This window comes from Pecten maximus, chromosome 2, assembly GCF_902652985.1.
Source record: "Pecten maximus chromosome 2, xPecMax1.1, whole genome shotgun sequence".
Lineage (NCBI taxonomy): Eukaryota > Metazoa > Mollusca > Bivalvia > Pectinida > Pectinidae > Pecten > Pecten maximus.
In genome coordinates this window covers 2141015-2168951 of record NC_047016.1, presented here as the reverse complement: position 1 = coordinate 2168951, position 27937 = coordinate 2141015, and the positions used below count along the sequence as shown (strand labels likewise).

The window sequence follows — 27937 nt, the reverse complement described above, 5'->3', positions numbered from 1 at the left end:
TCGTTTCATTACTACATAAAAGTTTCATCATTATCATTGCAAATGAAATAAAGAAGATATTAATGTATCACTACCCAAACTATTAGTTTGTGCTGATCCATGCTAATTGTGAAATTCTTCATTATCAATGCTGATTTCAATGATTCTTCTTTGTGCTGATTGGTTAATGTTAGTACTAATTGATCCTCTTTAAGCTGATTGGTTCATGTTAGTACTAATTGTTGATTATCCATACTTATTGATCTATCATTCCTGATAAATCATTCAGTTTATTGATTTTCTGACTGATTAGGCGCTCTTCATGCTTATAGATCACTCATAATCTACCGTATACATTAATTTGTCTTAGAAAAAGAACAAATCAAATACATTACAGTTACAACTGAAAGACTTTAATTCTTCACTATTTCATGGTATGAAATATAACAAGGAAATCTAATAACAACCAAATATGGCATGCAACACTAAAAACATCCTGCAACTAAAATAACAAAAAAGTATAATGCTTTGTAGATTTTACATTCCACCTAATCTCGAGTTTCTACTGTACTGCAGGTTACTAGCTCTGTTACAGTCAATATATACTTAGCCTTCTGCTTCATCGGTTAATGAGTATATGTAAAAGTTTTAATCAGGTTGCTAATATATAGATATTTAAGTATCTTAAGTTTATATAAATTGTAACAAACTAGTAAAACGTTTGTCACAGTAAGGTCAGCAAATGGTTCTGTGGCCTGTTAAGTCAAGCTCTATAACTATTGTCACAGTTAGGTCAACAAACGGTTCTGTGGCCTGTTAAGTCAAGCTCTATAACTATTGTCACAGTAAGGTCAACAAACGGTTCTGTGGCCTGTTAAGTCAAGCTCTATAACTATTGTCACAGTAAGGTCAACAAACGGTTCTGTGGCCTGTTAAGTCAAGCTCTATAACTATGACATGATGTCAATAAAATCCTGAGCTGATGATGTAATGTGAAATTTGTTGATACCAGTAGGTTATTTTTAATCCATACAGAGAGAACATAGTTGTTCGGAGTTAAACCAAATGAGGAATTACACAGGATTACATAATCTAAATAAAATTGTATTGCTTAAAAATTATTGAGATGTGTAAAAAATAGAAAAGGAAACAACTCAAAAATGTAATTCGTGGTGATGCCCATGCAGATAAAAACTGACATAAATTAATTGACGAGAGCGCTAGCTCAACAAGATACAAAGTAGCTATGCCATGCTATATATACATCCATGATCAATTGAGTCGATAATATACCAACTGGCAATCAGAATCTTCGGAAATATCTATTCTTCAAACCTATGAACTATAATTGAATGGTGATTCACCATAATTATAAAAAGACTAACATCAAAGCCTTGATCAGACTAGTATGGTCACAGCTCCCTATACACACTACACACAGATTTCTGACTGATTAAAGGGCAGATAATGGGTTCTATTCACAATCAATGTTATTTCACAAACCATCTCACCAAAATTGGTAGATTTCCTTTTCGATCCACCTATTTCATTCCAAAAATAGACAAGAAGGCTTCATCCCAAATGATTGTATAATCCCTGCTGTAAATTATCCACATACCAGTTCCTACATTCAGTTCCCTACATGGCCTCATCTCAAATAATTGTAAAACCTTTGGATTGGTTTATTTTGTGTAATGTCCTATCAACAGCCAGGGTCAATTAAGGATGTGCCAGGCTTTGGAGGTGGAGGAAAACCGGAGTACCCGGAGAAATGCCACCGGCCTATGGCCAGTATTTATATCAGGCAACTGCTGCCCCACGTAGGTTTTGAACTCGCAACACAGAGGTGGAGGGCTAGTGATAAAGTGTCAGGACACCTTAACCACTCGTTAATTGTAAAACCCTGGTGGAATTTGTCCACATACCAGTTCCTACATCCATTGCTGTATATGGCCTCACCTCAAATAAATTATAAAAAACCCTGCCATAAATTGTCCACAAACCTACATTCATTGTCTTACATATAGATGCTTTTACAGTAATGTTTACTGATGATAATTCATGACTAATTAATTCAAAAATAACAGTGGGTTTTGTTTATAGGAGTTTTGCCATTTAAATGTCAAATCTAAGACACTTATAACTATCAATAGATCAGTAAGCCATGTTTATATATCACAGTGAAAAGCTAGACCACAATAATCAGAGGTACTCGTAAAACTTGACACTACCATCTGTCATGGCAGTCATCAGAAGCTTGTCTGGAGTTGCTCCTACGAATCGAGGAATATCGTCCATGAAGTAAGACTTTTTCAGATCCCCTTTTGCACTGAGTATATCAATGCGTCCTTCACGTTTGTCGGTGACAATGACATTGCCATATATGTCAAAAGCAACCATGTCAGGTCCTTGGTACACTTCCTCCTCAGTGTCTGTATTTCCATACTGAAATACGAGCTCTCCATCTTGTTCGAAACTGATCACGGAGTGACTACCCGAGTCTGCTAGATAAAACTTGCTGCGTTTGTCGTCGCACACGAGACACTGTGGCTTCTCCAGTAGGTACATACCTGCCTCCTGAAAATCCTCATTTGTGATTCGCCTCATCAAATGGCCGTCTTTCTCGAACACTGCAACATTTCCTCCCGACTTTGCAGATTTTCCATGACTCTTACGAATCTGTGCGTAGCGATTAGATGTTATCATTAATCTGCCCTTCTTATCAGCTGTCACAAAATTTAATCCAAAGCTTTCAACATGAGAATCTGCCAAGGCATGTCCAGAACCATCATTTGTGAGCACTCGGACTTTGAAGCGGTTATCTCCCCTTGGTACAGTTAGGGCCACTTTGCCATCGCTTGACACAGAGTGGATATTCCAGCCGTTCTCCACGGGTACCTGTCCTCGCAGAATACCATGTTTTTCCAGCACATAGATGCTCTGGCGGTCCTTACAGGTCGTTCCAATAATGATGTCACCATTGTTGTTAACTCCCATGCCCTTGAAACATTCACGCTGTATTCCAGTAGGGAGGGTAAACTCACGTTTTGGGTTTTCAAGATTATAACCCAAGTCTGTTTCGTATTCTGATTCAGTGACCTCTTCACTGAACTTAACATTCCGCATGGTTTCTGAGGTGTTGCTTACACCAAGCATGTCTGTATCAGAGCCACTTTGAGAATGACTCGCCATACCACTGGCGAGGGCCGAGTTTAGGATCTCCACCAGCTCGGGATCATTGTCACTGCCATGGCCAGAGTCCAGGGCATGCGATAAGTTGTAACTGGCAGACAAAGAGTCTTCTAAACCTGGTTGTTTTGTTTCCGGGGCACCAACTTCCTTTAGCTCCCCAAACATATCACAGATAGTTTCCACGGTAACATGAGGTTCTGTGAGCCTTAAATCCTGTATTTCCTTTGTCTCTGGTAGTAATGGTTCTTCACAAAGTTCACGAATACGGAATCCAACTTTCTTTCTCATGTAAACTTTCTCTTCATACGTTCCGTAATTCCTGAGAGTTTCAGTGAAGTCCTTCACACCTTTGATGGCCGACAAATGAGTTTTGATATCATATCTCTGGTTCTTTATTTCCTGTAACTGCTGTTGATGCCGTTTCCCAATTTCTTCCAGGAGCAAGCGTTCATAGTTCTGTATCAAATCACACAAAACCTGGGTTCTTCTCTTCACATTGTCCTTTAGACCCTTTTGTTGTTTCTCTGCAGTCATTTGTTTTTTCTCCAGATTTCTTAGGGTTTCTTTCAAAACATCATGATCATTGCCAAGTTCAAAAAGAGGCTCCTGAATTTTCTGTTCAAAGTTGCTAGCTACTGCCATGAGTTCTGTGCACCTGTGTTCCCCGTGACTGGCTATGTGACAGTCTGCACAGATTGACATGTCACAGTCGACACAGAACAGTGCTCCGATATCTATGGGGTCATAGTTATTACAACATATTGGAATTATCTCCCCTTGTTTTGGATTAGATGGCGTTCGTCTGTTGTAATCATCCATTGATTGTGTCTTGTGTGCTGAAGTTTCGTCCTGTGAATCATGAGAATCTGAACATGTTTTACACAGGAAGTTTTCACATGTTACACAATAAGACTCCGCGTCCACAAAGTTCCCACTGTTTTTACAGGTACTACAGAGCATCTCCCACGTAGCTTGCTCTGTTACGGGATTCAGCAGACGCATCGCTAAAATGTTGCTAGGTAAATTATCCACAGTCTCTGAAGACAAAGTAGTTTCAGTGGCGCAGATTGGACAGGGGAAGTAACCCTCACTGTCTGTGTTGGACTGGATGTGTTCTTCCATACATTTCAGACAGAAGGTGTGGAGACAGGGTAAATACTTTGGCTTCTTAAGGTCATCATCACACAGTTTACAGCACAGGAACTGACGAGGAATTACCAACTCGCTCTGCTCCGACGACTCCATGATACTGTTACTCTGAAATAAACAAACATCAGATATATACTATTACAGTTACACCACATGTCATATATGATATAATATGTTCTAGGAGATATTCATGCCTGGTCAAATGAACAATATCTCATATTTATGCCTGGTCAAATCAACAATATCTCAAAAGGTAACTTTGTATACCTGGTAATAGAAATTGAGTTTCAATGACCAGGTCTAGACCACTTCCGAAATGCTCACACAATACCCTAATGACACATGTAGCAGTTTTAAGCCTCATCGCTTAGTGGTTTGCATTACTTGTGGTCATTTTGGACCTGATGTTTTATTAGTACAGATATGCTGGTATATAATTGATATTTAATCAGATAAGCATGATTGATTTAAATGTTCTATCTCTTTGTCTGCATCATTCACGGTGTCTCCTGGGAATTTTTAATGTCATGGTGACAGCCGCAGACTTAGATCTGATATCCGGTATTGTGGGGAAACTGTTCCATAATTATTATTAGCTTTAACAATGGATGGTTGGAGCAAATTGATTAAAAGTGAAATAATTGTCTGATATTGGTGAATAGAGTGTGTATCAGGTACATTTAGATCAGTATGTGGGTTTTATTGGATTGTGGGGGTTGGTGTTTTATGTGTCAGTTAAGTAGGTGTATATGGTTATGACACTGTATATTCTAAAATGTCCTATGTGAGAATGCTACAGAGCCCTCAAGTATAGCCCTCTCCTTTTATGTGTCAAGATTTTACCTACGGATTTTCAATATACAAAAATTGCATTTCTTGCATAATATTTAAGTTAAAAAAATATTCCTACAATTTTTCATTATACATTGTATAGAAATATCAATTAAAAGACAATGTTTTTGAGACGAAATATTGTTGATGGTATGCATTTCAGCTTGATTATTATATACTCCTATACTTACCCCCTCACCCCCACCCAACCCCCCATTTCACATCGTTGTTGACCCTGGATGTTGGGTAGGTATTGGTGCCATGGTCAGATGTTGGGTAGGTATTGGTGCCGTGGTCAGATGTTGGGTAGGTATTGGTGCCGTGGTCAGATGTTGGGTAGGTATTGGTGCCGTGGTCAGATGTTGGGTAGGTATTGGTACAGTGGTCAGATGTTGAGTAGGTATTGGTGCAGTGGTCAGATGTTGAGTAGGTATTGGTGCCATGGTCAGATATTGGGTAGGTATTGGTGCCATGGTCAGATGTTGATGAGATGTTGGGTAGGTATTGGTGCCATGGTCAGATGTTGATGAGATGTTGGGTAGGTATTGGTGCAGTGGTCAGATGTTGAGTAGGTATTGGTGCAGTGGTCAGATGTTGGGTAGGTATTGGTGCCATGGTCAGATATTGGGTAGGTATTGGTGCCATGGTCAGATGTTGATGAGATGTTGGGTAGGTATTGGTGCAGTGGTCAGATGTTGATGAGATGTTGGGTAGGTATTGGTGCCATGGTCAGATGTTGGGTAGGTATTGGTGCCATGGTCAGATGTTGGGTAGGTATTGGTGCCGTGGTCAGATGTTGGGTAGGTATTAGTGCCGTGGTCAGATGTTGGGTAGGTATTGGTGCCGTGGTCACATGTTGGGTAGGTATTAGTGCCGTGGTCAGATGTTGGGTAGGTATTGGTGCCGTGGTCAGATGTTGGGTAGGTATTGGTGCAGTGGTCAGATGTTGAGTAGGTATTGGTGCTGTGGTCAGATGTTGGGTAGGTATTGGTGCAGTGGTCAGATGTTGGGTAGGTATTGGTGCCATGGTCAGATGTTGGGTAGGTATTAGTGCCGTGGTCAGATGTTGGGTAGGTATTGGTGCCGTGGTCAGATGTTGGGTAGGTATTGGTGCCGTGGTCAGATGTTGGGTAGGTATTGGTGCCGTGGTCAGATGTTGGGTAGGTATTGGTGCCGTGGTCAGATGTTGAGTAGGTATTGGTGCCGTGGTCAGATGTTGGGTAGGTATTGGTGTCATGGTCAGATGTTGAGATGTTGGGGTCAGATGTTGGGTAGGTATTGGTGCCGTGGGTCAGATGTTGAGTAGGTATTGGTGCCGTGGTCAGATGTTGGGTAGGTATTGGTGTCATGGTCAGATGTTGAGATGTTGGGTAGGTATTGGTGCCATGGTCAGATGTTGGGTAGGTATTGGTGCCATGGTCAGATGTTGAGTAGGTATTGGTGCAGTGGTCAGATGTTGGGTAGGTATTGGTGCCATGGTCAGATGTTGGGTAGGTATTAGTGCCGTGGTCAGATGTTGGGTAGGTATTGGTGCCGTGGTCACATGTTGGTCAGATGTTGGGTAGGTATTGGTGCAGTGGTCAGATGTTGAGTAGGTATTGGTGCTGTGGTCAGATGTTGAGTAGGTATTGGTGCAGTGGTCAGATGTTGGGTAGGTATTGGTGCAGTGGTCAGATGTTGAGTAGGTATTGGTGCTGTGGTCAGATGTTGGGTAGGTATTGGTGCTGTGGTCAGATGTTGGGTAGGTATTGGTGCCGTGGTCAGATGTTGAGTAGGTATTGGTGCCGTGGTCAGATGTTGGGTAGGTATTGGTGCCGTGGTCACATGTTGGTCAGATGTTGGGTAGGTATTGGTGCCGTGGTCAGATGTTGGGTAGGTATTGGTGCCGTGGTCAGATGTTGGGTAGGTATTGGTGCCGTGGTCAGATGTTGGGTAGGTATTGGTGCCGTGGTCACATGTTGGGTAGGTATTGGTGCCGTGGTCACATGTTGGTCAGATGTTGGGTAGGTATTGGTGCCGTGGTCAGATGTTGGGTAGGTATTGGTGCCGTGGTCACATGTTGGGTAGGTATTGGTGCCGTGGTCACATGTTGGTCAGATGTTGGGTAGGTATTGGTGCCGTGGTCAGATGTTGGGTAGGTATTGGTGCCATGGTCAGATGTTGGGTAGGTATTGGTGCCATGGTCAGATGTTGGGTAGGTATTGGTGCCGTGGTCAGATGTTGGGTAGGTATTAGTGCCGTGGTCAGATGTTGGGTACATGTACGTATTGGTGCCGTGGTCAGATGTTGGGTAGGTATTGGTGCCGTGGTCAGATGTTGGGTAGGTATTGGTGCCATGGTCAGATGTTGGGTAGGTATTGGTGCCGTGGTCAGATGTTGGGTAGGTATTGGTGCCGTGGTCAGATGTTGGGTAGGTATTGGTGCCATGGTCAGATGTTGGGTAGGTATTGGTGCCGTGGTCAGATGTTGGGTAGGTATTGGTGCCGTGGTCAGATGTTGGGTAGGTATTGGTGCCATGGTCAGATGTTGATGAGATGTTGAGTAGATATTAGTGCAGTAGTCGGATGTTGGATTCTGGGTAGAAGCTATAGGTGAATGCTTACATGTAAATGCATATTAATAAACCTTGTATCTGTATTATTGATGTAAAATCCAAAAGCTCCAGCTCTGGTTGATATTGATGGCTGATAATTACTGTCAGTCACCGTCTGTAGTTATAGCATCACAGTCATGGGAGTATAGTTATTATGTGTGTAGATCTACACACCTTCTGGGGTCTACAGACACGAGAATCTATACAAATCTCACCAGACAAGGTCTGATTGAGGTCTACAGACACCAGAATCTATACAAATCTCACCAGACAAGGTCTGATTGAGGTCTACAGACACGAGAATCAATACAAATCTCACTTGAATGAAGGTCTGAGGTCTACAGACACGAGAATCTATACAAATCCTGACCGACAGGAGGTCTGAGGTCTACAGACACCAGAATCTATACAAATCTCACCCGACATAAGGTCTGAGGTCTACAGACACGAGAATCTATACAAATCTCACCAGACAAGGTCTGATCGAGGTCTACAGACATGATAATCTATACAAATCCCACCTGACAGAAGGTCTGAGGTCTACAGACACGCGAATCTATACAAATCCCGACCGACAGAAGGTCTGAGGTCTACAGTCACGAGAATCTATACAAATCCCACCCGACAGAAGGTCTGAGGTCTACAGACACCAGAATCTATACAAATCTCACCCGACATAAGGTCTGAGGTCTACAGACACCAGAATCTATACAAATCTCACCAGACAAGGTCTGATCGAGGTCTACAGACATGATAATCTATACAAATCCCACCTGACACAAGGTCTGAGGTCTACAGACATGAGAATCTATACAAATCTCACCTGACAGAAGGTCTGAGGTCTACAGTCACGAGAATCTACACAAATCCCACCCGACAGAAGGTCTGAGGTCTACAGACACCAGAATCTATACAAATCTCACCCGACATAAGGTCTGAGGTCTACAGACACCAGAATCTATACAAATCTCACCCGACATAAGGTCTGAGGTCTACAGACACCAGAATCTATACAAATCTCACCCGACATAAGGTCTGAGGTCTACAGACACCAGAATCTATACAAATCTCACCCGACATAAGGTCTGAGGTCTACAGACACCAGAATCTATACAAATCCTGACCGACAGAAGGTCTGAGGTCTACAGACACCAGAATCTATACAAATCTCATCCGACATAAGGTCTGAGGTCTACAGACACGAGAATCTATACAAATCCCGACCGACAGAAGGTCTTGGTCTACAGACACCAGAATCTATACAAATCTCACATGAATGAAGGTCTGAGGTCTACAGACATGAGAATCTATACAAATCTCACATGAATGAAGGTCTGAGGTCTACAGACATGAGAATCTATACAAATCCCGACCGACAGGAGGTCTGAGGTCTACAGACACCAGAATCTATACAAATCTCACCAGACAAGGTCCGAGTCTACAGACACGCGAATCTATACAAATCTCACCAGACATAAGGTCTGAGGTCTACAGACACCAGAATCTATACAAATCCCGACCGACAGAAGGTCTAAAAACCCTCTGTTAACTGCTATAAGCTTTACAGTATGGAAAGTATTATAAACCGACTTTATAAGCTTTACAATTTGTAATTTGTTATTCAAACCTGCATAGAATTTTTCTAAATTTAATCTGAGAGCATGTACCAAGCAGATTTTAACTAGGTTTTGCTGTAAGTGGATATTTAAATCCCCAGTAACACTATGAATGTGTTAGGTATGTGTTGAGGATGTGTTAGAACATTTAAAGCCTGAGTATGGTGGTGTATGATTAGAAGTTTTACTATATAAGTCAACATAAAAGACCTTCTATATATAGAGTTGTACCCAGTGTTTAAGGTACTCTACATTGTCGATTGTACTGGGTTTCTTACCAGATATATATATACATTAGATTCTTAACATAGGTGACATTCTTTATTGGTAACAAATGTTACTTTTCCTATAGCGCCAGTCAAGAACTTAAGGCAGCTTTTAAGTGGGAAGGTTTCAAAGTCTTTATACAAATATAACTTGGCATGGATCATAATTTACATTCAGGATAAGTTTAACTGTGGCGGGTCATTGTCTTTTATGTACATACACCTACTGTGTGTAAACAATTTAAGTGTATTATATATATATATTGTCCCCCAGTTATGTCTTTAGTGTATTTTCTGTCCAGACCTTTAGTCTATCTACCACACAGGATAACCTTTACTATTATCTGTCCAGACCTACAGTCCATCACACAGGATAACCTTTACTATTATCTGTCCAGACCTACAGTCCATCACACAGGATAACCTTTACTATTATCTGTCCAGACCTACAGTCCATCACACAGGATAACCTTTACTATTATCTGTCCAGACCTACAGTCCATCACACAGGATAACCTTTACTATTATCTGTCCAGACCTTCAGTCTATCTACCACACAGGATAGCCTTTACATATATGAGGTCCATTTTGGTCCAAGTTTCAGTCTGTAATTGTTTTAGGCTGCTTAGAAGGATGCATAGAGGTTAATACAGGTATAATGTTGATTAGTTGGATTTAAGTTGAGGATGGGAAGAATTAAATTTCTGACATGTATTAACTTAACCTTTTGGAGCCTGTCAAAATATTCAGGCTAGTACAGGGCATACATATATGTGTACATATTCCACAAAAAAAATCTTAGTTTGGTTTTGCTTCTTAGATGAACATTATTTGGTGTTCTGATGTTAATATAGATAGAACAGCAGTTCATATCATCACATGTTCTTAGAAACATTTTGATTAAAGAAGTAAAAATGAAAGAATGAAATACGATAATCTGATTCCCAAGCTAACTGAATAGGAGGGCAATTCAATCTCATAAAAACAATGTGACACTGCAGTGCATCCTCTTAAGATATGTTACTGCACACAAGAAAACTCTGCATAATCATCAGAGATGTTACTGTACAAAGGAAAACTCTCTTACTACATCAGAGATGTTACTGTACACAGGAAAACTCTCTTACGACATTAGAGATGTTACTGTACACAGGAAAACTCTCTTACTACATCAGAGATGTTACTGTACACAGGAAAACTCTGTTACTACATCCGAGATGTTACTGTACACAGGAAAACTCTCTTACTACGTCAGAGATGTTACTGTACACAGGAAAACTCTCTTACTACGTCAGAGATGTTACTGTACACAGGAAAACTCTGTTACTACGTCAGAGATGTTACTGTACACAGGAAAACTCTCTTACTACATCAGAGATGTTACTGTACACAGGAAAACTCTGTTACTACGTCAGAGATGTTACTGTACACAGGAAAACTCTGTTACTACGTCAGAGATGTTACTGTACACAGGAAAACTCTGTTACTACGTCAGAGATGTTACTGTACACAGGAAAACCCTGTAACTATATCAGTATTACTGTACACAGGAAAACTCTGTTACTACGTCAGAGATGTTACTGTACACAGGAAAACCCTGTAACTACATCAGTATCAAGGATGTTACTCAGCGCCTTACCCTTGAGAACAGCCTCTGTCCTCCCTCCTCATCCATACTTGTACTACACATAATTCCAGTTGTTTTCCTTATACAATCCCCAAAATCACAATCCAGACAGCTATAGTTAACGGTAGCTTGGACCACGGTGTACTTGTGAAGGATTCATCTTACAGTGTTTCCATAGGGTTGAATAGGAATTCAGTGTCAATCAGGACTTACATCTTACTAGCATGTTGAGGTAATGTTACACTGATGAAAAGCATGTAGACATTTAAAAAGCTCCACATCTAAGGTGTCAAATGGATTTTAGACAGAAAGCTACCTTGTGTAAGACCTAATCCAGTGTTGTGTTGTAGAATGCTGGTGAGATGGAACACATTACATACGTCCCCACGAAATAAATAATCAGCGGAAGACCTTCCTTTGTGGTGACAGTTGATGTGAGAGTTCAATACTTTATATAGATATCAGAATAACAGGTCTGTCTGAAGTACTGAACTGTCCAGTTTATAGAAATCAGCCCTTTATCACAAATACTCTCAGATATATCGGCTGGATAACTCCTTATCTCCATTGGCTTCATTAGTAGACTGACCCTCAGATCATGGTGTGTGAACTGTCAATATTTGACTGATCGAGGTGAACAAATCTCCTGACTTTCTGTTAAGCTCAAAGCTTGGTAGAATTAACTGTCCAACAAAGCCTGGAGGTCCTCCTAATGGACAGTACCTACACAGTTTACTGTATCCCACTGGAGTTATATATATACTCTATGCAATATTAAAATAAATAATCTCCAGCAACATAACTATTTCCACCTACTGTGTCGGCTCCATTAGGTGAGTGGTCAGATTCTCTGAAGCCAGGTATGGATATTTATTACCAGTAGTTAGTGTCACACAGTCAATACCGAGATCAAATGGTCAATACCACTCATCCAGTGATGTATACAGATTTTCCTTGGGAGCTCGGCTGAGTGACTGTACGATAGGCCGACTGTGTGAGCTAATAGATTGTTCACACGAAAGGGGAAAGTGATCAGCCCGTACTTATATCTAAGGTAGATCTGTATGTGGAGTGTGGCTATCAGAAACTGATTGTAATTCTTGGCAGTGAACAAACTCATTCTACAGGTATGAATAAACAAAATAGAATGAATTGATAAGGCAACAGTTTATAAATAACTATAAATCTGTTTACACAGCAGTACACATAGCCCACCCTTGGGAGTAGTACACAGTAGTACATAGCCTACCCTTGGGAGTAGTACACAGTAGTACATAGCCTACCCTCGGGAGTAGTACACGGTAGTACATAGGCTTCCCTCACAGTCTACACACAGGTCTGAGTGTAAGGCCTAGGTTTACACCACAGTCTACACACAGGTCTGAGTGTACGGTTTACACCACAGTCTACACACAGGTCAGAGTGTAAGGTTCACACCACAGTCTACACACAGGTCTGAGTGTAAGGTTTACACCACAGTCTACACACAGGTCTGAGTGTTAAGTTTACACCAGTCTACACACAGGTCTGACTGTAAGGTTTACACCAGTCTACACACAGGTCTGAGTGTAAGGTTTACAACACAGTCTACACACAGGTCTGAGTGTATGGTTTACACCACAGTCTACACACAGGTCTGGCTGAGTGTAAGTTTAACACCACAGTCTACACACAGGTCTGAGTGTTTGGTTTACACCACAGTCTACACACAGGTCTGAGTGTAAGGTTTACACCACAGTCTACACACAGGTCTGAGTGTAAGGTTTACACCACAGTCTACACACAGGTCTGAGTGTAAGGTTTACACCACAGTCTACACACAGGACTGAGTGTAAGGTTTACACCACAGTCTACACACAGGTCTGAGTGTAATGTTTACACCACAGTCTACACACAGGTCTGAGTGTAAGGTTTACACCACAGTCTACACACAGGTCTGAGTGTAAGGTTTACACCACAGTCTACACACAGGTCTGAGTGTAAGGTTCACACCACAGTCTACACACAGGTCTGAGTGTAAGGTTTACACCACAGTCTACACACAGGTCTGAGTGTACGGTTTACACCACAGTCTACACACAGGTCAGAGTGTAAGGTTCACACCACAGTCTACACACAGGTCTGAGTGTAAGGTTTACACCACAGTCTACACACAGGTCTGAGTGTTAAGTTTACACCAGTCTACACACAGGTCTGACTGTAAGGTTTACACCAGTCTACACACAGGTCTGAGTGTAAGGTTTACAACACAGTCTACACACAGGTCTGAGTGTATGGTTTACACCACAGTCTACACACAGGTCTGAGTGTAAGGTTTACACCACAGTCTACACACAGGTCTGAGTGTAAGGTTTACAACACAGTCTACACACAGGTCTGAGTGTAAGGTTTACACCACAGTCTACACACAGGTCTGACTGAGTGTAAGTTTTACACCACAGTCTACACACAGGTCTGAGTGTTTGGTTTACACCACAGTCTACACACAGGTCTGAGTGTAAGGTTTACACCACAGTCTACACACAGGTCTGAGTGTAAGGTTTACACCACAGTCTACACACAGGTCTGAGTGTAAGGTTTACACCACAGTCTACACACAGGACTGATTGTAAGGTTTACACCACAGTCTACACACAGGTCTGAGTGTAATGTTTACACCACAGTCTACACACAGGTCTGAGTGTAAGGTTTACACCACAGTCTACACACAGGTCTGAGTGTAAGGTTTACACCACAGTCTACACACAGGTCTGAGTGTAAGGTTCACACCACAGTCTACACACAGGTCTGAGTGTAAGGTTTACACCACAGTCTACACACAGGTCTGAGTGTAAGGTTTACACCACAGTCTACACACAGATCTGAGTGTACGGTTTACACCACTGTCTACAAACAGGTCAGAGTGTAAGGTTTACACCACAGTCTACACACAGATGTGAGTGTAAGGTTTACACCACAGTCTACACACAGGTCTGAGTGTAAGGTTTACACCACAGTCTACACACAGGTCTGAGTGTAAGGTTTACACCACAGTCTACACACAGGTCTGAGTGTAAGGTTTACACCACAGTCTACACACAGGTCTGAGCGTAAGGTTTACACCACAGTCTACACACAGGTCTGAGTGTTAAGTTTACACCAGTCTACACACAGGTCTGACTGTAAGGTTTACACCAGTCTACACACAGGTCTGAGTGTAAGGTTTACAACACAGTCTACACACAGGTCTGAGTGTAAGGTTTACACCACAGTCTACACACAGATCTGAGTGTAAGGTTTACACCACAGTCTACACACAGGTCTGAGTGTAAGGTTTACACCACAGCCTACACACAGGTCTGAGTGTAAGGTTTACACCACAGTCTACACACAGGTCTGAGTGTAAGGTTTACACCACAGCCTACACACAGGTCTGTGTGTACGGTTTACACCACAGTCTACACACAGATCTGAGTGTAAGGTTTACACCACAGTCTACACACAGGTCTGAGTGTAAGGTTTACACCACAGTCTACACACAGGTCTGAGTGTAAGGTTTACACCAGTCTACACACAGGACTGAGTGTACGGTTTACACCACAGTCTACACACAGGTCTGAGTGTAAGGTTCACACCACAGTCTACACACAGGTCTGAGTGTAAGGTTTACACCACAGTCTACACACAGGTCTGAGCGTAAGGTTTACACCACAGTCTACACACAGGTCAGAGTGTAAGGTTTACACCACAGTCTACACACAGGTCTGTGTGTTAAGTTTACACCAGTCTACACACAGGTCTGAGTGTAAGGTTTACACCACAGTCTACACACAGGTCTGACTGTAAGGTTTACACCACAGTCTACACACAGGTCTGACTGTAAGGTTTACACCACAGTCTACACACAGGTCAGAGTGTAAGGTTTACACCACAGTCTACACACAGGTCTGAGTGTAAGGTTTACACCACAGTCTACACACAGGTCTGAGTTTATGTCTACACACAGGTCTGAGTGTAAGGTTTACACCACAGCCTACACACAGGTCTGTGTGTACGGTTTACACCACAGTCTACACACAGGTCTGAGTGTAAGGTTTACACCAGTCTACACACAGGTCTGACTGTAAGGTTTACACCACAGTCTACACATAGGTCTGTGTGTACGGTTTACACCACAGTCTACACACAGGTCTGAGTGTAAGGTTTACACCACAGTCTACACACAGGTCTGAGTGTTTGGTTTACACCACAGTCTACACACAGGTCTGAGTGTAAGGTTTACACCACAGTCTACACACAGGTCTGAGTGTTTGGTTTACACCACAGTCTACACACAGGACTGAGTGTAAGGTTTACACCACAGTCTACACACAGGTCTGAGTGTTTGGTTTACACCACAGTCTACACACAGGACTGAGTGTTAAGTTTACACCACAGTCTACACACAGGTCTGAGTGTTTGGTTTACACCACAGTCTACACACAGGACTGAGTGTAAGGTTTACAACACAGTCTACACACAGGTCTGAGTGTAAGGTTTACACCACAGTCTACACACAGGTCTGAGTGTAAGGTTTACACCACAGTCTACACACATGCAGGTTTTAGTTGATTTTACGTGACAGCAGTGGTTGTCTGGATTTTAAGCTGTTAGCTCTAGTCTTTTCTACAGGATGACTTAAATTATTCATACATAATTATTACCATGTTAGGAGTTTTATTAAACGCATTCAGAAATATGGATTAAAATCTGGATTTACAACAGGCTTGATGATTTCAATAGTGGTCTGATCAGATCTCATAAGCTTATTCAATGTAAGCAGTATAATTTATGTTGATTACTATTCTGAATAAACGGGCAACGTGTGGTATACGTTGATATATACTTGAAGGATTGTGAGTTATCCACTGAAATAACATTTATTGCCGTTTATTGGTGAAAATGGACCGTGGTCCTGATCGAAACACACTAGTGTGTTAATCTCATAGAATCAATAGACATACTGGCAAATATCATTTTAGTCATTCTCAGTAACACAGAATTTATTATTTTAGCCCCTTAAAATTTGTGTGTGTGTGTTGGGTGGGGGGATTATACTTATATCAGGGTGGCCATTGATATGCAGGCTTGTCATTTTCCACCTTTTAAGATTTTTCTGCCGACGTTTGTTTACCTAGAAATCTACATTTCTCAACAGATCTCTTTGGAGCTTTGTATGCTTTATTATCATATATATATGTAGTTGTGTTTCCCAAAACAACATTTTGATTTTACTATTTTTGCAAAAGTTATTGCACATTGGCTTTATTGAAGTATTTGAATCTCGTCTGAAGATCTCAGCAGTTTGAAATAGCTCTGTTTTTAAGGTTAACAACCATAATAGTGGAGTTTTCCTTAGTCGGTTTTTCATTCATTATTTTTTGCAAAGTTTTATTCACCCTTTTGTGTCTATCCAGCTCAGTTTTCAGCCAATTTCTTGCAGGCTTTGTAAACTTAGCTATAACATGAAATTATGCTTTCTTGGGTTCCATTTTAAATAGGCAATTAATGATTTCAATATTTGTATTCACTTGATACACTAATGCACTTGTTTTTTTTCATGGGACATGCATATTTTGTTTCGGCAGGTAGTACTCTTATTTTTGATATCTTATATTTAGATATTTTGGAGCAGGTAGTATCAAATTAACCTTTAGCTTACAGTTCTTATTCAAATTGAATGGAAAAGTTGATATGAGCAAAATGGTTTGTTCTTGCTAAAGATATTCATCAGAATAGTTAGAGTGAGTTGTTCACTCTATACAGTGATTATCTACCAAATAATATCCTAGTCTAGAATCGCCCTTGAAGCCAGGCTAATTTAACCTTATTATCTCTTGACTATAGGGGTACATTATAACAACCTTTACTGGCAGTAAACTCCATTGTAAGTGTCTATGGATAAAATGTCTGACATTGCCACCTGAGAGTAAAATATAGTCCAGGACAGTGAGATATGTTATACTGCATTGGTAAAATTTGATAGGATTGATTAAAGTATTAGTGAAATAATATGGACAACAGCTTTATAGCATTATATAATGTGAGGGATTTATATAATACAATCCTGTAATACATCTAATCTTATAATCTTTTACTCAGTGTACCAAACACTGTTTACCCAACATATAGCATAGTCAGGTGGCACTTGTTCTATAATTGTTGTAAGATGTTTACTTTTACCTGTACCGTCAAGTAGGATGACTTGCAGTTTAGCTGTACTGTCTAGAATGACCTGCAGTTTACCTGTACAGTCTGGAATGACTTACAGTTTACCTGTACAGTCTAGAATTACCTACAGTTTATCTGTACATTCTTAGTGACCTGCAGTTTACCTGTACAGTCTAGAGTGACTGACAGTTTAACTGTACAGTTGAGGGTAGTCTACATTGTACAGTTTACCTGTACAGCCGAGTGTAGTCTACAGTTTATCAGATTCAGATTCAGATTCAGATATGTTTATTAAAGTGTCACGTATTGATACATAAAATATACATAAAATACAAGCATAATTTCATTAAAAACGTTAAAATGCATCAACACCCAGCCATATTTGGCTTATGAGACACTACTGCAGTAAAATCTTGAGTGTCAATTAATACTAAGACTTATTGATAAAAAGTTTTGTCTTCTTTGGTACATATCAAACAATAACCTGGCGACATCTTTTTGCAAATTATCTTCTTTCATAAGAAATATTGATTTATCTTTGCTGTTTAAAGCATTAAAATTCTGTAAATTAGCTTCTGCTTTATTAAAAACTAAAAGTCTCAAGTCAGAGTAAAAATCGCAATCAATAAAAAAGTGAGTTTCATCCTCAACATGATTTGATGTACAATATATACATTTCCTTTCTTGTAAAGGAATTATTGGCCTGGCGTATCTACCCGTTTCTATAGCTAATGGCAGAGAACCACTTCTAAAATTAGATAAAATTCTTCTGTGTGATCTATTTCTAATATTTTTAACATAAAAACTTGTACTAATTTCATTTTTATATAGGCGGTAGGTACGCAACTTATTACCATTTACACGGTTACTATCATTAAAAAGATCATTTCTCCAATCTATCTGGTCTCGATTATCCAATATCCGCTTAATATCACGAAGTTTACATTTAGTCGAGCGTTGACTGTTCATTACATCAGATAATCCAAAACTGTGTATAATAGTGTCACATTTTCTTCTCCAATAGTTAGCAATATGTTCTGTAGCATTATATATAGTTTTAGTTAAACGGGGTTATTCCGCACCGTGTAGTCTTAGACGTAGACGTAGTACTTCAATAATTTGCTTGTGGTGTGTCGACATGAATCCCATATCGCCTCGACTTGCTGTATTTGAAGAGTTTTTCGAAGATCCTAGAAATAATCTACACGCCTTATTCTGTATATTTTTCACATGTGTCCATTTCGATATTCCCCATATTCCAGCACCGTAGTAGAGTACAGGTTCCACGAGGTTACGATATAATTTTTCAAATACATCAAAGGAAAAACCTCCACTTGAAAGGAACTTAGTATATAAAGCAGATAGTGCCCTGCTCGCTGATTTAGTAATATTTTGTACTGTATATTTGAAGTCCATAAATTCATTAAACGTTAATCCTAGATAACGGTACGAGGTTTCGTAATCAATACGTTGATCTCCACACTTAAATATGCAGTTTGATCTGGGTGAATTTTTTCCCCTGAAGTGTAAAACTTTTTTTTTTTCAGTATTTATAGACATCCTCCACTTGCGACACCAGGAGTTAACAACATCCAACATTTTTTGTAGACTTATTTCATCTTCAGCAATTAATGCAATGTCATCTGCATATAGTAATATTGCTAGATTTTGTCCATTTATACTCGTTCCACAATTCAGAGAGTTGATTTCGTCGACAATGTCATTAACATATATAGAAAAAAGTGTTGGAGACAATTTACAGTCTTGTACAGTCTTGAGTGACCTGCAGTTTACCTGTACAGTAGGAAAAACGGCAGTTTACCTGTACAGTAGGAAAAACGGCAGTTTACCTGTACAGTAGGAAAAACGGCAGTTTACCTGTACAGTAGGAAAAACGGCAGTTAACCTGTACAGTAGGATGACCTACAGTTTACCTGCACAGTCGAGGGTGGTCTACAGTTAATCTGTACAGTCTTGAGTGACCTGCAGTTTACCTGTACAGTAGGATTAACTGCAGTTTACCTGTACAGTAGGATTAACTACAGTTTACCTGTACAGTAGGATTAACTGCAGTTTACCTGTACAGTAGGATTAACTGCAGTTTACCTGTACAGTAGGATGAACTGCAGTTTACCTGTACAGTAGGATTAACTGCAGTTTACCTGTACAGTAGGATGAACTGCAGTTTACCTGTACAGTAGGATTAACTGCAGTTTACCTGTACAGTAGGATTAACTGCAGTTTACCTGTACAGTAGGATTAACTGCAGTTTACCTGTACAGTAGGATGAACTGCAGTTTACCTGTACAGTAGGATTAACTGCAGTTTACCTGTACAGTAGGATTAACTGCAGTTTACCTGTACAGTAGGATTAACTGCAGTTTACCTGTACAGTAGGATTAACTGCAGTTTACCTGTACAGTAGGATGAACTGCAGTTTACCTGTACAGTAGGATGAACTGCAGTTTACCTGTACAGTAGGATTAACTGCAGTTTACCTGTACAGTAGGATTAACTGCAGTTTACCTGTACAGTAGGATTAACTGCAGTTGGATTAACTGCAGTTTACCTGTACAGTAGGATGACAGCAGTTTACCTGTACAGTAGGATTAACTGCAGTTTACCTGTACAGTAGGATTAACTGCAGTTTACCTGTACATTAAGATGAACGGCAGTTTACCTGTACAGTAGAGGGTGGTCTACAGTTAAGGTGTTTAACTATTGAAAAATAATCCTGTGAACTTGCAGTTTATCTTAGGAGCACCCTGCTGGAATGGTAGGGACATGCCCAGAAAGGTCATCTTTAATTGCTGTACAGACCCCTGAGTGGACATGTGACAGCAGGTTAAAGTGGATTACCTGTTGTATAACATGTGACAGATTTTTGTCTTTGAGCCTACCACCGATATTTATGTTTGTTGCATCCATGTTTGTACATGTGTTTAAATCAATACTTCAATCTCAGAGGGAAAACCTATCAAATGTTTCAAATGCAATTGAAAAAAGTTATGTTAAATGACTGTATTATTAACAACCATGAATGCAATTTTAAACTTTTAAATTATTTATTTTCAAGCTGATTTTGGCTAAATTATGATTGGCCCAAAATCTGATATCAGTGTGGGACAAACTTGTTGTATAATGATATTTAATTCAGATTTGAAGAACCAGTTATATTACTGTGAGTTTTTCACCTGATCATCAGGAAACCTAGATGTTAAGTGCTTGGCTTTAGATACATATATGGAAAATTGGAAAAGCCTGTATTGATCAGGAAGGTAGATGGAAATCAATACATTCCGTCTGTGTTCAAACTATACAGGAAATTTGTTGACATGAATTTGCTTTTCTTGTATGAATGTGAGTTAATCAACAGGTAGGGAATGTTGTATATATAGCACCCCCACAGGTACGGCACAGGAAATCAGCTTCCATGCTTAGACAGACATATATAGGGTAGAATTGATTGTGTCACCGTCAGGCAGGGTATTGAGCTGTCGGCTCAGGTCATATTGACAAGACTGTAGAGTTTTAGATTCATCATCTGCAGTCTGCACACAGGAAAAATGATTTTCCAAAAATTTCATGGAAAATTTTTCGAGATAAGAACTTTGAAAATGTTACCACATAAATCTATTCAGTTCATTTGTCGATGAGAATGGATTAACAGGTGATTCTGTCCCACACCTACATATATGTACTTGGGGGTGATCCCCTAAAGAGATGTTTATCTTGTATGCTGAGATACATATGGAATGATGACAATAATACTGCTGCATTTTATTTGCTTGATTGATTAAACAGAGATGTTTCTCAGAAAATTAATTTGAGTGAGCCTGCATGAATTTACAAAATTGAATTTGAATGTCTGAGTAAAAGTACAGGTAAACTCATTATAAAACACCGGTTCCCAGTATACACCCACAGGACAAAAGTGTTGTTTAAACTTAGATGATTATATTAATGAGGGATACAGGTCGGATGGTGTATTAATGAGATGGGAAACACATACAGGTAGGTTGGTGTATTAATGAGATGGGAGCCACATACGGGTCGGTTGGTGTATTAATGAGATGGGAGCCACATACAGGTCGGATGGTGTATTAATGAGATGGGAGAAACATACAGGTCGGTTGGTGTATTAATGAGATGGGAAACACATACAGGTAGGTTGGTGTATTAATGAGATGGGAAAGACATACAGGTCGGTTGGTGTATTAATGAGATGGGAAACACATACAGGTCGGTTGGTGTATTAATGAGATGGGAGCCACATACAGGTCGGTTGGTGTATTAATGAGATGGGAAACACATACAGGTTGGATGGTGTATTAATGAGATGTGAGCCACATACGGGTCGGATGGTGTATTAATGAGATGTGAGCCACATACAGGTCGGTTGGTGTATTAATGAGATGGGAGCCACATACAGGTCAGATGGTGTATTAATGAGATGGGAGCCACATACAGGTCGGATGGTGTATTAATGAGATGGGAAACACATACAGGTCGGATGGTGTATTAATGAGATGGGAAACACATACAGGTAGGTTGGTGTATTAATGAGATGGGAAACACATACAGGTAGGTTGGTGTATTAATGAGATGGGAAACACATACAGGTCGGATGGTGTATTAATGAGATAGGAGCCACATACAGGTCGGATGGTGTATTAATGAGATGGGAGCCACATACAGGTTGGATGGTGTATTAATGAGATGGGAAACACATACAGGTCGGATGGTGTATTAATGAGATGGGAAACACATACAGGTCGGATGGTGTATTAATGAGATGGGAGCCACATACAGGTCGGATGGTGTATTAATGAGATGGGAGCCACATACAGGTCGGATGGTGTATTAATGAGATGGGAAACATACAGGTCGGATGGTGTATTAATGAGATGGGAGCAACATACAGGTCGGATGGTGTATTAATGAGATGGGAAACACATACAGGTCGGATGGTGTATTAATGAGATGGGAAACACATACAGGTCGGATGGTGTATTAATGAGATGGGAGCCACATACAGGTCAGTTGGTGTATTAATGAGATGGGAAACACATACAGGTAGGTTGGTGTATTAATGAGATGGGAAACACATACAGGTAGGTTGGTGTATTAATGAGATGGGAAACACATACAGGTCGGATGGTGTATTAATGAGATAGGAGCCACATACAGGTCGGATGGTGTATTAATGAGATGGGAAACGTACAAGTCGGTTGGTGTATTAATGAGATGGGAGCCACATACAGGTCGGATGGTGTATTAATGAGATGGGAAACACATACAGGTAGGTTGGTGTATTAATGAGATGGGAAACACATACAGGTAGGTTGGTGTATTAATGAGATGGGAAACACATACAGGTCGGATGGTGTATTAATGAGATAGGAGCCACATACAGGTCGGATGGTGTATTAATGAGATGGGAAACGTACAAGTCGGTTGGTGTATTAATGAGATGGGAGCCACATACAGGTCGGATGGTGTATTAATGAGATGGGAAACGTACAAGTCGGTTGGTGTTTTAATGAGATGGGAGCCACATACAGGTTGGATGGTGTATTAATGAGATGGGAGCCACATACAGGTAGGTTGGTGTATTAATGAGATGGGAGCCACATACGGGTCGGTTGGTGTATTAATGAGATGGGAGCCACATACAGGTCGGATGGTGTATTAATGAGATGGGAGAAACATACAGGTCGGTTGGTGTATTAATGAGATGGGAAACATACAGGTCGGTTGGTGTATTAATGAGATGGGAAACACATACAGGTCGGATGGTGTATTAATGAGATGGGAGAAACATACAGGTCGGATGGTGTATTAATGAGATGGGAGAAACATACAGGTCGGTTGGTGTATTAATGAGATGGGAAACACATACAGGTCGGATGGTGTATTAATGAGATGGGAGAAACATACAGGTCGGTTGGTGCACAGTAATTGGCATGGTACAGTCTACACACAACGGTTTTATGTAGGCCGTAGGTAATTAACTAATTGCAATTTAATTTGTATAGTTAGTTCTGTTGATATCGGTATAAAGTCAATCAAGTGTTGGACTCTATTAGAGATAACAATGAACACCGGTTACAAATCAGACAGAGGTTATGGAGGAAGGAATACATTCAATGGTGACACGAGCGAAACGTTCCTGTAGCGTAAAACAAACACATAAAGCATACAGTGTTATTATCAGTATTCGACCATTGTCTAGCATGTCATCACACTTGGCCCTAGTGGCCAGACCAATTTAATTTACCTGGACAGTTATAATTAGTCCAGGTACATCCACTGTCATACAACAGTTTTAGTCTGTTGAAGACTGGCAGCTTACGTTCTTGAATATAAACCTTGTCTGCCCTAAAATGTCTGGGGTCAACATGCAGAGTCATCATAATCTGATCTCTTTATAGTCTTAATAAATGAATACTCTAATTAATATATAAGTAATTTCATAATTTGATATCTGGTTATATTGAGCTGCTGAAGCATGTCATATAAGATTTCTTTAATGGCTGACTAAGTCGTTTGATCCTTGCCTGTATCCAGGTAATGTATCGAGTAATGTGTTCTTACACTTGATTGTCTCCAGGACACGACATATATATGTAACCTCCCACTTCTCTTATGATTCAGGGAATTTAACAGGAATTTAACCTCCAACTTCATATTCTGTCATCTTTTGGAACATGATGTGTTTATTTTATGACTTTGAGGACATTGAATTTTCTATAATATTACATATAATGTTCCCTTTCCTTATTTATTTTCTCCCTCTACCTTGACATATGCTCTGTTTCTCCCAACCTTCTTTATTCCACTAACTGCACTTTCATCTCCCACTCTCACCATTGCCTTCTCCTTCACCCCATGCTGACCTCTTGTGACCTTAAAGACAGTGAGTGTAGTCACACTGCTTTCCCTCCCCTTTTAACCCTAATTAGATGGTTGTGAAAAGTAAAAGACTTTATTACAGTTTTTAGTTTTCCTCTGAAAGGAACTCTTAATAATTATTCTATAGGTATCTGATATTTGGTTTTATGGCCAAGAATCAAACATGTTTCATAATTTCAATGTTAATTATAGTGCAAAACCTAATTTATACTAGGTCTATTTTACCTTTGAATATTTCGATTTTGTTTGTTTGTTTGTTTTTGTTTTGAAATATTGGTTTTTGCAATACACATGTATATATAGTTTCAAGTTGGTGAACCCACCCCCTAATATAACTGTGAGGTATAGTGATATACAGTATAAATTTCAGTTGGTAAACCTACCCCCTAATGTTAGTGTGAGGCATTCATACATGTCAAACTCTGAAACCTCCAATGAGCATTCCAAGATCTCTTCATTCCACATCCAAAATGAGGGAGAAAGTGCATGAAAAAAATCGCAACATTTTTGTTACTTTAGGTGTACGTTCCTCATGGACTTGCGCAGGTGTAAATTACCTCAGGCTACATTTTGATATTTAAATTTGACAACAATGGTTAATTCTAAAGAATAATAATTATAAAAAAAAAAAAAAATGATTATAATTCTTTTGAAAAATGTTTTCAGAAATTTCATAGAGAGGAACTGTATTTAGTGAATTATATTAAAATGTCTTAAGATTTCCAGGGTTTTATGAGGGAAGACTGCTCAAATCCGGGAGAAATTTAACCCCGATTCGGGAAATGTACCAACCGATTCGGGAAATGTACCAACCGATTCGGGAAATGTACCAAGTTGGGATTTAGGGGAAATTTTAATGATTTTCCTGGCACTTCCCGCGTAATCCGGGAAGGTTGACACCTATGGGCATTTAGAGGATATTAAATGGTTTTCCGTTTAATGTAACATATATTGCACTCGTATGACAGAATATCAATATTTTCACAAGTGCGAATTAAGCACAAGTGAAAAATATTGAAATATTCTGTCATACGAGTGCTATATATGTTATATTCAACCGGATACCTATCACTTTCTTTTTATTAAATTTTATATGCTTGAAAATAGAATTAAAAACATCGAAAAATTGATAGTGTCAAAAAGGCGGAAATCAGTAACAAAATCCATGACGTTACTCCACGTCAACTTGATGGTGCCATTTTAGGACTGATCAACGCAATATTTAATGTCAAGTGAATATTTTGTCAATAACTAGTCTGAATATTTCCAAAATACAGCAAAATAACAAATTTTTCTATCTTCGCTTCTATTGGGGAAACTGGCAATTTCAATGAGGTGAATACAAAGGTTTGCTCTGATTGGTCAAAAAAACGAAAAACATCTTTTACTGCTCATTGCTGCAGTGAAAATAAAAGCGTTATTAGTCCCCTGCCGTTTGAAAAACAGGGGGACTATAGGTTTACCCTCCATCCGTCTGTCTGTCTGTCCATTCATCCTGGTTCCCTCCGTCCGTCTGTCTGTCATGCAATAGTTGTCCGGATGTATACATGATCAGTATAACATGCAGTTGTGCATCCCACATTTTTTACTTTTTGAAAAACAATTTTTCAAAAAAAATGGGGAATGAATAGGTGCACTTCTAACACAGGCAGGGGACTTTGTATTGCTGTTGTAATACTATCCATTCTTGTTAGTTTGATAAATTTCTATATTTCACTGGCAAAAATGCAATAAAGTGATATACAATAAAGATTCTTGTTGGTAAACTCGCCCCTAATGTTAGTGTTAGGTATATTGATACAGAGTGAGGCAAGTTTTGCACCTGCAATGATGGTGTGTGTATGGATGTTGTCGGCTTATATCATCAGTCTTTGAAGAAGTTTCAATATTATTGGACAATCAAAATGGCATTCTCTTTTTACCACACTGAAATTATATTTTTGTTTTTGTAAATCAAATTTATCAGTTATAAAACTGGAATTGCACTGAGTGTCTCATGAAAAATTGTACTATAGTTGTCAGGCATGAATAAACGTCATCGGGTGTCATACTGACAGTTTATTTTTTAAAACTTGAAAAAGAGAAAAGTAAATGGTTTCCTGTTAAATATTGTGCAATATACTCATATGACAGAATATACTAACCAGGAAAAATATTTTTCACACTATATATATAGTGAAAGGTAAGTGGTTCCCTCATCACCACTCCCTACTTTTACTAAACAGTGGCTTGTTAATACCAAAAGTCATTATATAATTGTTTCTCCATGCCTCCACCCTAACAAAATATTATAATAGCATTGTCAATAGCCTGATCAATGTTTAAGTTTTCCCCACCCTTATTAATAAGAGGCTTGTTGCCTCTAGGCTGTTTTACAGTTGTCCTTGGCAAACTATCATCACATATATCACACACAATTTTGTATGGACTCACCTGAGTTGGAATACTTCTATAATCCTTCAAAAATAGGACATCAGAATGGAATAATATTGAAATCTACAGCGTAGGATTGTGCATGTCCTCAGTATTAAGTCCAATGTCAACATGGAGTTCAGGACTCCGTAAACACCAAGTTCAGTACTCCGTAGGTTAGACAGTTTGGCTCACAAAGAATTGACCCCAGTTAATCTCCTCATAAACTCCAATTCATACATTAACTAAGACTGGTGACAACAATTGGCAAAATCCTAACTGACAGGTACAATACCTGTAATCCAGGCTGTCGCTCAGGTGTGTCCAGGTATTCTGCACGGAGGTGCGGTCAGGCGTGGTTCTCTCCCTGTGTGGGGATATTTAAGGCTCGGGCTCAGTCGGTCCCCTCATTGACTTGGATCACAGCCGTTTTGAGAGTCGCCTCACTGGGTTTTTACAATATGTTAATTCATCTGTTCAGAAATACATTCCACAGATATCAACTGCTAACATTAGACATTCAATCAGCTAGATAAAAGATCATTTTAAATTGCCACTAATCCTATGTATGTTCTTGTGTAGGTAAAATATGCGAGTTGATATGTTTGTATTGGTGACAGCCAATTTTTCACTACTCTAATATAGCTGGTAAGGTGTAGACTTTCATTTATATATACACAAGCCTGCAAGCCTGGCCGCAAGGACGTTTAACTGAGAACAATTAATAAATATTGGACTTTTCCGATACACACGTTTGCTGATCAGGGCTGTGGGTGTTTTGTGTGTATACACTCGGGTATTATTCTGTCTCGATGTCTATTGTCGTATAGTCATAGGGGCAGATAACTCACGTCACCAGTTCTACCAGCAGGCCTGACTCTGTATTGGTAGAGGTGCAGAATAGTATTTGGGAAGACAACAGGTCTTTCATTCTCCCAGCAGGACTGATAAAACTCCCCACTACCATGCTGTATTTCCCAGCAGGACTGATAAACCCCCCCTCTACCATGCTGTATTTCCCAGCAGGACTGATAAAACTCCCCGCTACCATGCTGTATTTCCCAGCAAGACTGATAAAACTCACCTCTACCATGCTGTATTTCCCAGCAGGACTGATAAACCCCCCCTCTACCATGCTGTATTTCCCAGCAGGACTGATAAAACTCCC

At 39.8% G+C, this 27937-nt stretch overlaps 2 protein-coding genes and 1 long non-coding RNA gene across 5 annotated transcripts in view; 2 read left to right on the top strand and 1 right to left on the bottom strand.

Moving 5' to 3' along the window:
* Positions 1–27937, top strand: part of LOC117344681 — a 66671-nt gene that overhangs the window by 19675 nt on the left and 19059 nt on the right. The gene's annotated exons all lie outside the window — the stretch shown is intronic.
* LOC117344726 lies at positions 377–2054 on the top strand. The gene is made up of 2 exons (XR_004536235.1): positions 377–713; positions 888–2054. It is a non-coding gene; the product is annotated as an uncharacterized LOC117344726 (long non-coding RNA).
* On the bottom strand, positions 1071–27360 carry LOC117344691 (tripartite motif-containing protein 2-like). 3 transcript variants are annotated; one of them, XM_033907538.1, is made up of 2 exons: positions 27065–27360; positions 1071–4428 (listed from the first exon to the last, which is right to left on the bottom strand). In XM_033907538.1, exon 2 carries the CDS (start codon positions 4414–4416, stop codon positions 2182–2184), a length of 2235 nt encoding a protein of 744 aa, XP_033763429.1. In that variant the 5' UTR covers positions 4417–4428; positions 27065–27360; the 3' UTR covers positions 1071–2181. The 3 variants fall into 3 exon arrangements, with proteins under 3 accessions (XP_033763429.1, XP_033763421.1, XP_033763413.1); XM_033907530.1 differs by lacking the exon at positions 27065–27360 and adding an exon at positions 26791–27053; XM_033907522.1 differs by lacking the exon at positions 27065–27360 and adding an exon at positions 11266–12277.